The sequence below is a fragment of the Gekko japonicus genome, unplaced genomic scaffold (assembly GCF_001447785.1).
Source record: "Gekko japonicus isolate JY-2015 unplaced genomic scaffold, Gekko_japonicus_V1.1 scaffold1828, whole genome shotgun sequence".
NCBI lineage: Eukaryota > Metazoa > Chordata > Lepidosauria > Squamata > Gekkonidae > Gekko > Gekko japonicus.
This window is the reverse complement of record NW_015176028.1, coordinates 123,340-134,024: the sequence shown is the minus strand read 5'-3', so window position 1 is coordinate 134,024 and position 10,685 is coordinate 123,340. Positions and strand designations below refer to the sequence as shown.

The following is a 10,685-nucleotide window of genomic DNA, read 5'->3' as shown; positions in this document are numbered from 1 at the left end:
TCGGAGAAAAGCCCTATCCGGGGGGGGGGGGACTTTCGATCAAGGAGAGCAGCTTGGTGGCATCCTCCAGGAGGTGACCCATTACAGAGGCTGCCCTGGCTCTGGGGGCAGGCCACTTCGCCTGCGGCCAGTACTCGACTCACTGCGGGAGGAAGTGCCACCTCAGTCTGGTCAGTCCAGAGGACCATCCCTCAGCTTCCCCCTCCAAGAGCTGAGGCAGCCCTGCTTCTCTTGCTTTGCTCCATAGTCCTTGGAGACAAGCCACATCCAGGTTGGGGGATACCCTGCACTCTGGCATCTGAAGAAGTGTGCGTGCACACAGAAGCTTATCCCGTGAATAGAACTTTGTTTTGCCTGTAAGATAGGTCAGGTAGCTTCAGGACCACCTCTCAGCATGCACCCAATAGCGCATTATATTTGGGTACAAAGAAACTCCTGGTGGTCCCTGGTTTGATCCACCCGTCTTCGACCCGCCTGGTGGAACACTCTGCCAGAGAACGTCTGTGCCCTGCAGGATTTATCACCATTCCGCAGGGCCTGTAAGAGAGAGATGTTCTGCCAGGCTTTTGGCTGAGGGTGACGACGGGACAGCCATTAGACTGGCACTCAGGTTTCCCGCCCCCCCTTACCTGCTCCCTTGGAGGCTTTGGGTAGTTTTCATTTCTATTCAAATTATCCACCACCTTGGATTTTGCTTTTTACTTATGATTCTGTATTGTGTTTTAGTGCTGGTTAAATTTAACTTGGATGGTGTGTTTTTATTCTCTCGTAAGCTGCCCGGAGCCCTGCTTGCAGGGAGGGGCGACCTAAAAGTCTGAACAATAAATCAAGAAATAGGCTGAGTGAGAGAATGACTGGCCCAAGGTTACGCAGTCGGTTCCGTGGCAAGTGGGGATCCGAACCCAGGTCTCCCAAGTCCTAGTCCAGCATTGGTAGCATCCATACAACCGGAGTTGGCAGCATTTCTGCCCAGGTGCAGAGGGCATGCAGATCTGAAAATGGCAGGGGTCGAGGTCTACAGGCTTGCCTGCCTTGGCCACACTGTTCTCCTGCTTCTCCCCCGACTCAGTGGCCCAGGGGTAGGGAAATGAACACTGCCATCTTGTGCCACGTTATTAGACGCCATTATAATTTGATCAGGCAAACATGTATACATATACGTCTTTAAACAGTGTGTACAAATACAGTCAGTTCCCAATGTGGGAGCTTCCTTCTACGGCTCACTTATTTAAATCCCAACGACTTTGTCCAAGAACGCAGCGAATTTTTCTGGCTGTCCAGGTGGGAAAGGCTTCAGGGTCGACAAGTCCATTGATTGCAGAGTCTGGATGAGAGTTCTACAGAAACAGAACAGCAGCAACAAAAAAAATAACATTTGTCTTCTGCACTTCACCCAAGGAACGTGATGGTCTTATCCTGTTTTTATGTTGCCCAATGATTTTAATCAGAGGTCCCAGAATCTAGAACATAAGACCCCGTGGCTTTGAAAGAGCATGGGTCAGAGCCAGATATTAAGGTTGAAACTGAAATACGTAGGAATGCAGTCAATTGTTATATTTACATTGAAAGTCACCCTGAGTTCTGCAAAGTAGCAAGGCAAGTTTAGACGTCTTAATAACTAAGCCCCGGGAAGACAGCTTTTTGACTACCTGGAGCTGCTCTGTCATTTTATTGTAAACTCTCAGCCTTAATTCATCTGCCCGAGTTGGCAAGCGCACAGGAACTGTTTGAAATCAGCCCCCTCCTCAGCTGAGTTCCCCATGCCAAATTCAAGTAGCAACTTCTCGCTTTTAAGAAGAAGAAGAAGAGATTGGTTTTACACCCCACCCTTCACTACCCAAGGGAGTCTCAGAGAGGCTTACAAACTCCTTTCTCTTCCCCTCCCCACAGCAGACACCCTGTGAGGGAGGTGGGGCTGAGAGAGCTCTGACAGAAACTGCTCTTTTTCAAGGACAGCTCTTATCAAAACTACGGCTTGCCCAAGGTCACACCAGCAGGTGCAAGTGGAGGAGTGGGGAATCAAACCCGGTTCTCTCAAATTAGAGTCCGCGCACTTAACCACGACACCAAACTGGCTCTCTGAGAGATGTGGGTTCTTCTTCAGGTTCAGTGTGTAGTTCTCAAACTTCAACACACACCTCTGCGTACACGTGGCTGTTATACCCAATGGTGCTCAAAGGGGACGCGTACCTGCACGTGCAGTAAAAGAGATGTCCGTCCCTGTGCAGCTGCCTTGCCAACTCCAGCTGATGATTGTTCATCAGCTTGTCATTTACAACCACCAGTAAAGGCTTCCCTGCTTCCAATACCTCCAGGCAGCTACCTGCACCTACAGAAACAAAGCAGTGCAGAAGAGTATTATCCAGACAGCTGCATCTCATTTAGCAGCAAACATGCATATTAGTGGCTGTCAAGCCTAAAAGTGCAATGCCAATTACATCTTGTTTCCACCCCCAATGGTGCTCAAAGGGGACGCGTACCTGCACGTGCAGTAAAAGAGATGTCCGTCCCTGTGCAGCTGCCTTGCCAACTCCAGCTGATGATTGTTCATCAGCTTGTCATTTACAACCACCAGTAAAGGCTTCCCTGCTTCCAATACCTCCAGGCAGCTACCTGCACCTACAGAAACAAAGCAGTGTAGAAGAGTATTATCCAGACCACTGCATCTCATTTAGCAGCAAAGCCAAACATGCATATTACTGGCTGTCAAGTCTGAAAGTGCAATGTCAATTACATCTTGTTTCCGTCAAAGGCCCTGTCCTTTAATCTGCTGTCAAAGATCCAGACTCCTGTACCCTCCACACCACAGCTACGCTGTACGGGATTCTCATTATAGGCAGGCCCCCACAAAAGTTTCTCCCATTTTGCTCAGTGGGGGTTACTCCCAGGAAAGCGTGAGGATTTCAGCCTGTCTGTTTTGCCTGAAAGGGCCTTATTAAGAACTGCTCACCACCAGTGTGTTCGCATTCAATACACGGGAGCCAAAAGCAAAGCGTCGGTCAAAATAACCCAACACCAGACTTTTTGCTTTGCATTGGGATGCTAAGGGAATCCACCCCCTCAACGACACGTTCTAGCGGACAAATGGCTGTTGCCAAAAGCAGCAGCTCTGAATTCCCAGCTCCTCTCCACACCTCATAATGTTCAGTCTTCATGAAAAATGTGGAATGTAATGTCCTCATTTTACAAGTCCCCTCCCCAGGGCAGATAAGGAAGTGGGTCCATGGGAATAAAATCTGCAGTGGGTGACAATATATTTTACCTTACAGGGGAACGGGGAGGAGAAAACGAAAGGGTTCCAGTTTTGGCCATGTGTCTGGTTCCAGCATACGGTTATCAGCAGGGCTCTTTTTGTGGAAAAAGCCCAGCAGGAACCCATTAGCATAATAGGCCACACCCAACAGCAGAAACTCATTAGCATATTGGGCCACACCCCTGACAGCACAGCTCATTAGCACATTAGGCCGCACCCCCATGTTACCAGAAGTGTGGTCATCCACACTTTGCTTGTTATTCTGTTTACCTTGTTGTCAAAACCCAGGGCTTTTTTGTAGCAGGCACTCCTTTGCATGTTAGGCCACACACCCCTAATGTAGCCAATCCGAATGAGTTTCTGCTGTTGGGTGTGGCCTATTATGCTAATGAGTTCCTGCTGGGCGTGACCACCTCGGGAGCCAGCTGGAACTCCGTTCCTGTGCGTTCCTGCCCAAAAATAGCCCTGGTTATCAGATAGGACTGAGTGCGTGGCCACACTGAACATACATATTATTTGCTGAATGGCCATTCAACTCACTAGCTCCACAAACTCTGTTTGCAATACAAGATCTTCCTTGCATGCTAGAATACTGGAATGGAATCTGGTAGCAGGCCAAATCCTGCATCCATTTTCAAGGATGAGAGGAAAACATAAATGAGGGATCTATCTTGAAGACTGAGAAATCGCAACCACACTTAAGTCACGATGCTTGCACTGTAAACAGATGTTGTAAATTGAAATTCCAGCTTGAGCCTCTGCACACATTTGGGGCGGGTCAAGGAGAGGTAGAATAAATAGTCATGTAATCTCTCTCATGGAAGTTCATGCTGGAATTAATGGAATTAGCCTATAAAGTGCCCTGGACTTCTGTTTTACTGTGTGTTCTGATGACATCATTCTTTGCATTCTGAACACCAGCATGAGCCATGACCTGCTTTTAATCTAGGGATAAAAGACCCAAATTGTAATGTCACGTTATCCTTAAAGATCAAAATGGAAGATATTGGAATAAATGCTCCCTCTAAGCTGCGGAATCTTGTGAGCAAAAATTCTACTTCGTGAGCTACTGGCATTAAAGTTGTGAACAAGCGATTGGCTACTGCATAAAGTAGTATGCTCTGGAGCCATCCTTCCTGAGCTAAGACAAAAAGGTGTGAGCTGGAGGCTAAAAAAAATGTGAGCTAGCTCACACTAACTCAGTTTAGAGGGAACACTGATTGGAATGTGTGTGTTCTGGATGCAATTTTTTTGTTAATTTCATCACGGAAAACCAGCTTGACTCCTGCAACTGCTTTCAGGAAGGACTAAAAAAATGCACCACCTCCCTGGAGCACAGAAAGATCACAGTGAAATTCTTTAAACACCAGTATAATCCCTGCAACAATCTCCTCTTCATCTACATAGCAAGGTCCCCCAGACTTTATGTTTCATATCAGCCATGATATGTAGTGCCCACCAAAAGTCCAGATAGGACAAAACAAAGTCTCCCTTGCCTTGCCCACTGGGCAAACAGGAGCCTGCTGGTTCAAATGTGAGAAGCGTTACCTGCATGACTTATGACGAGATCTGCTTCCTGAATATCTTTTACCAGCGAGTTCTTGTACCTATACACTTCCTGTGTAAACGCAGGTGTGCTGACCATATCTGGAACCACTGTGCCCCTACCGATCTGAAGGACTAGTCGGCTGTAGCCAAGATCCCGTAAAACCTGTAGAGAGAGAGAGTAATCTGCATTCAAGTTTGTTCTGCCTTCAGTTTAATGCAAAATACACAGAAGCCAATTCATTTGCCCTTGTGGCGGAATGGGCCTGCTCTGGCCTGCAGACCCTGTTCCACCCGGCCTTCCAAGGTTTTTCCAACCCCTGGAGAGACTTTTCTTTCTCAGATAACCCACTGAATTGGAAGGAGATGCCCACTGAGAGGGTCAGGACTCCCAGCTTCCCTTCCAAGTTCTGAGGCCTTGTGTGATGGATGGCACTTTTCAAAAGTGTCGAAGTGCTGAAGGACTGTGAAGGGTGACTACACAGAAGCAGGAGGCCTTGAGCCACAGGCTGATCCAAGAGATTGGCTTGGTTGGCATCAGATGAGCAGAGAAAGTCTTTGAGAGCTGCATGCTGAGGAGAGAGGCAGACAGATTTCTGCCTTGACTGAGTTGAGTACTGTGAGTCTGATTTCAGCCCTATCTAAGAAGAGTCGAGTACTGACAGTTTCAGAATTCAGCCTTAGCTGAGAGCAGTTGAACACAGACAAAAGAATGGGGGGGGGGTTTTTGGCAAGAGTGAGTGGGTAATTAGGCAGAGACCCACATTCGAGCCAAGGAAAGGGGAGAGATCTTCTAGAGAGAGAAGAAAATTCCCTACCCAGTCAAACAGGGCGTTAGCTCTGAAGAGCGTAGAGATTCCTGGTTTGGCTTGGTTAGAGACTGCCTGTTGAGACCTTAAGAGTCAGTGAAAAACTCAAGACGGATACTGGTGTTTCAAGAGAAGAGGTCTGGGAATTCAAAAGAGTGTACCAGCCTCCTGGAAACCAAAAGAGCCATAGAATACTCGTAGAAAGGGTGCTGAAGTGTTTGGGGAAAACAGTGGAACAAAAGCCTCTCAACATCCAAATTTAAGTCTCTGTAAAAAGCTTAAGAAACTCTCATTAGCCTGAAACCTAAGAACTCAAGTCTATGCATGTACCGTGTTTTCCCGAAAATAAGACACTGCCTTATATTTATTTTTTCTCAAGAATTCACACTAGGGCTTATACTACAAATGCACAGAAATCCTGGCTCTTCTCACAGTTTCATTTAGACAAGTTAACAGTGAAGCTAAGTAGCTGAAATCAGGACTGCAGCTATATGGCTCTTCAGGAGGCAGGAATCTGCAAGTGGACCCTTACTCAAAAGGGAGGCGAGAAACAGAAACAAAACTGAGATGAGAAAGATGGGCACACACCTTTAAAATGGAAAGCGGTGGCACACTGAGGATTTGGGCTAGAAGTTGGTCCAGATCTGAAGAAGAAGAGGAGGAAGAGGAGGAGGAAGAAGAGGAGTTTGGATTTATACCCCGCCCTTCACTACCCAAAGGTGTCTCAGAGCAGCTTACAAAGTCCTTTCCCTTCCCCTCCCCACAACAGACACCCTGTGAGGTAGGTGAGGCTGAGAGAGCTCTGACAGAAACGGCTCTTTTTCAAGGACAGCTCTTGTCAGAACTATGGCTTGCCCAAGGTCACACCAGCCAGGTGCAAGTGGAGGAGTGGGGAATCAAACCCGGCTCTCCCAGATTAGAGTCCACGCACTTAACCACTACGCCAAACTGGAATGTATGTGTTCCAATTTAATTACCATAGAGTAAAAATATAGCCCTGACCTGGATGGCCCAGAGGCTAGCCCAATCTCTTCAGCTCTCAGAAGCTAAGCAGGGTCAGCCCTGGTTAGTCCCTTGGATGGGAGACCACCAAGGAAGTCCAGGGTTGATACGCAGAGGCAGGCAATGAAAACTACTTCTGAATGTCTCTTGGCTTGAAAACCCTATACGCTTGCCACGTGGGCTGTAACTTGACCAGCCTCCCCCCCCCTAAAAAAAAAGGTTTCAGTTCCCTAAACCAAGAAGTTAAAATTAAGGGTATCTGGCAAATTGGCTTTTTAGAGCCAATGTTTTCCCACTCCATCTGAAGGAGTAAACTATAGTCCATGCAAGCTCAGGTTCAAGGTGTTGCTTTTGACCTTTGAGGCCCTCAGCGGTCAGGGACCTACATACCTTTGGGACCGCCTCTCTTAGTATGCACCGAGAAGAGCATTGTGCTCGGGAAGTAAGACCCACCTGCTGGTCCCCAGCCCGAGAGAGACCCAGCCGTCCTCAACCAGGGCCCAGGCTTTTTCGGCCCTGGCCCCTACCTGGCGGAACTCTCTGCCGGAGAACATCCGAGCCCTGCGGGATTTGTTACCATTCTGCAGGGCTTGTAAGACAGAGATGTTCCACCAGGCCTGTGGCCGACGGCAGCGACGGGACAGTACGCAGTCTGGTGCACTCATACCCTCCAATCCCCCCCCCCCCGTGAAATTTGAAATTTTTTTCCACCATCTTGGCATGACTAAATTATGCTGATGAATTATTGGTGCTATGTATTACGTATTTATTCTTGGTTTTAATGTTAATTACGCATTGTACGTTTTTTTTCTGTTGTAAGTCACTCTGAGCCTTGCTTGCAAGGAAGGGCAGCCTAAAAATCTAAATAAATAAATTATAGTATATTGTTGTGTGTGTGTGTGTGTGTCTATCTCTACATAGGAACGACAGGATTGCCCACTGGAAACAATGGGAGAGGCTTGAAGATTCACTGGAGATAATGGGAGCCGGGAATGCCAGCTGACTTTGGATGGGCTCCACTGCAACACACTGCAACACACCAAAACAGCTGCACATTTTTATTTATTCATTTCATTAGACTTATATCCCGCCCTCCCCACATTGTAGGCTCAGGGTACGTACCAATATATACATCTGCAATCAATGCAGATTTACAGATTAAAACATGTAATAATTCATTAAGATCAATAAAATCATCAACATTAAGCAATAAGATTATCAGCATCAGGGGTCATTTCGTAGAAAAAGAGCTAGGGGAACTCATTAGCATAACTCATTAGCATATGCCACACCCCCTGACATCAGGGGCCCAGCGGTGGACCTGCAAGGCCAGCGGGAGTGTGAGGAAGCCCCGCGAAGGCCCTCCCTGGCCCCAGGCAGGCAGGGGTGGGGAGAGGCGGGGAGGAAGCAACTTACCCTCCCTCTTCTCCTGCCTCCTCCTGGCTGAATGAGGGCCGGAAGCGGGGCGGCCGGAAGCAGGGGGCGGGGCTTCGTCATGTGCCCCACCCCCCATACCTCACCCGGGGGAACTGCGATCCCCCCCCCCCCGAAATGACCTCTGGGTCAGCATTCAAAACAACAACATGCCTCAAAAGCTAACAGTGTGGTCTCAATCTGGCTTTCAGGATCTGCAGTCACTGGGGCCAAATCAGAGTGGATGCCCGTCTGCCTCAGCTCCACCTTACAGGCCCTGCGGAGGTGTAATAGGTCTCATAAGGTAGCTCTTCCACCAGGCAGGGGCCAGGGTCGAAATGAAAATGTGGAATGGATTTTCAATGACTGTCTCTAGGCCCAGATCGACTGCTTTGGGACAGAATGACAAAGGAGGAGGAGGAGGAGGAGGAGGAGGAGATTGGATTTATACCCCACCCTTCACTACCCAGAAGAGTCTCAGAGCGACTTACAAACTCCTTTCCCTTCCCTTCCCCTCCCCACAACTACACCCTGTGAGGTAGGTGGGGCTGAGAGAGCTCTGACAGAAACTGCCCTTGAGAGAACAGCTCTGAGAGAACTTATGACTGGCCCAAGGTCACCCAGCGGGCTGCATGTGGAAGAGTGGGGAATCAAACCCGGTTCTCCCAGATTAGAGCCCGCACATTTCACCACTACACCAAAGCACATTTGAGCTGCCGTTCCAGTCCCAGAACATTTCTGCTGCACGGGGGGGGGGGGTTGTCACTCTAGTCCCAGAACACTTCTGCTACTCCCAGGGGCCATCACACCGGGGTGTGTGTGTGTGTCTTGCTGCCCTTCCACTTCTCCCACTCCAGGAGGCTGTCCCTCTGGGCGGGGGTATCATCACATTCATGGAAAGACCCCCCCATTCTGCATTTCCACAGCACCTCCTTCTGTGCTGCAATGTACTTCAACTAGAGATTTGAAAACACGGGGGGGAAATGGGAAAATTTGGAAAAAAAACGTTTCCCCCCGTTTTTCCCCTGAAGCCTTTTTTTTTTTGTTTCTTTGTTTTCCGAAAAATTGGAAAAATTAAAAAAAGAAAAGAAAAAAAATTGATTATGGAACATTTTATTTTAACATGATGAATAAAATATTTTAAGACAAGGTGTTCAAATATTTTCCAAATCATTTCTAAAAAATATGTGCCGTGGCATGAGGACAAGCAAGTCCTAGGTTACAAACTGAACTCTCCAATGCAAGAACAAGATGCATTTCTTCCGTTAGGAGGTGCGATTGTCACAAGAAAAGAAAAAGGTTTCAGTTTTGTTCTTGCATGTGGGTGGGTATTCTGTTTGTAATAATTGTTTGGATACACTATATTTTTAATATGCTAGTTGTGATAATTTCATGCCAAGTAAAAATGTCAATAGTCATATTTTATGTGCCTAAAGGAACAGAATGACTTTCAATCTGGAAGAAAAAAAAGAAGTGCTAATGTAGCATTTTCCCCCCCCAATTTTTCTGAAAATTTCCATATTTTTCTGGGGAAAAAACGGGTTTTTTTCCCCTGAGCTTCAAACTTTCTGGAAATTTTACATCCTCGACTTCAAGGGAGCCCAGGCAAGTCGATCTGCACAGGCAAGTCGATCTGCGGCCCGCCCTCCAGGAGGAAAGGAACCTGGAGTCAGGCACCTGGAAGACCAACAAAGCTTGATCCAAAGCCTGAGCTGTGGTGTGCGAGGCAGGCTTCTTCAAGCAGCAGGAGCCCTGACCTCTGTCACCTGGAGATCCACGGCAGTGCCCGGAGCACTCCCGGCCCCACCTTAGGGCTGCCAGGTCTGGGTTGGGAACAATGTTCCCTCTAAGCAGTGGAGTCTCGTGAGCAAAAATTCTACTTTGTGAGCTGCTGGCATTAAAGTTGTGAGCGAGCCGTTTGGCTACTGCATAAACTAGTTTGCTCTGGAGCCCTCCTTCCTGAGCTAAGACAGAAATGTGTGAGCTGGAGACTAAAAAACTGTGAGCGAGCTCCAGGGCTGGCCCCAGCTTATTTTGCACCCTAGGCGAGGATCCCTTCTGGTGCCCCTCCCCCCGTGCGCCCACCAGGGCACATGGAGAAGAGGCTGACCAGTGGGGCACTCACAAGCCGTCGCTCCCCCGGCCCTGCTGCTGCCAGTCCCCAGTCGTGAGGAAGAGGAGGAGGAGAAGCACTCCGCTGGGAAGCCAAGGGGACAGGCAGGGAGAAGTTAGCCAGCCAAAGAGGCAGCCGGCCGGGTGCGGAAATGCAGGGCTTTTGGCGGGGGCTTTTGACAAGGGGGCAAGTGCAGTTTGGCGCCCCTAAGGGCCGGCGCGCTCTAGGCAAACGCCTAGTTTGCCTAGTGAGCAGGCCGGCCCTGGCTAGCTCACACTCACTCAGCTTAGAGGGAACACTGGTTGGGAAACACCTGGAGACTTTGGGGGTGGAGGCAGGAGAGGGCGGGGAGGGGCCTCGGCAGGGCCCGATCTGCCCTCCAAATCAGCCGTTTTCTGGGGGGGGGGAGGTTGATCTCTCTCAGCTGGAGATGAGTAGTCAAAGCGGGAGATCTCCCGGCCCCACCTGGAGGGAGGCTGGCTGCCGGGGGAACCCTCCCTCCCTTCTGCCCAGAGAAGGAAGACACACGGGGTGTGTGTCTTCCTTCTCT

General features: G+C 48.9%; 1 protein-coding gene across 1 annotated transcript in view; it reads right to left on the bottom strand.

Moving 5' to 3' along the window:
• The window catches only part of LOC107123373 (putative bifunctional UDP-N-acetylglucosamine transferase and deubiquitinase ALG13), a 135,387-nt gene extending 133,059 nt beyond the window's left edge, over positions 1-2,328 (bottom strand). Inside the window, exons 1-2 of the mRNA XM_015426611.1 lie at positions 2,191-2,328; positions 1,232-1,337 (exon numbers count right to left, since the gene is read on the bottom strand). Of these exons, the coding sequence (XP_015282097.1) occupies positions 1,232-1,337; positions 2,191-2,261 (177 nt within the window). The 5' untranslated portion in view covers positions 2,262-2,328. The remainder of the gene's footprint in view (positions 1-1,231; positions 1,338-2,190) is intronic.
• Positions 2,329-10,685: the final 8,357 nt, after the last annotated feature.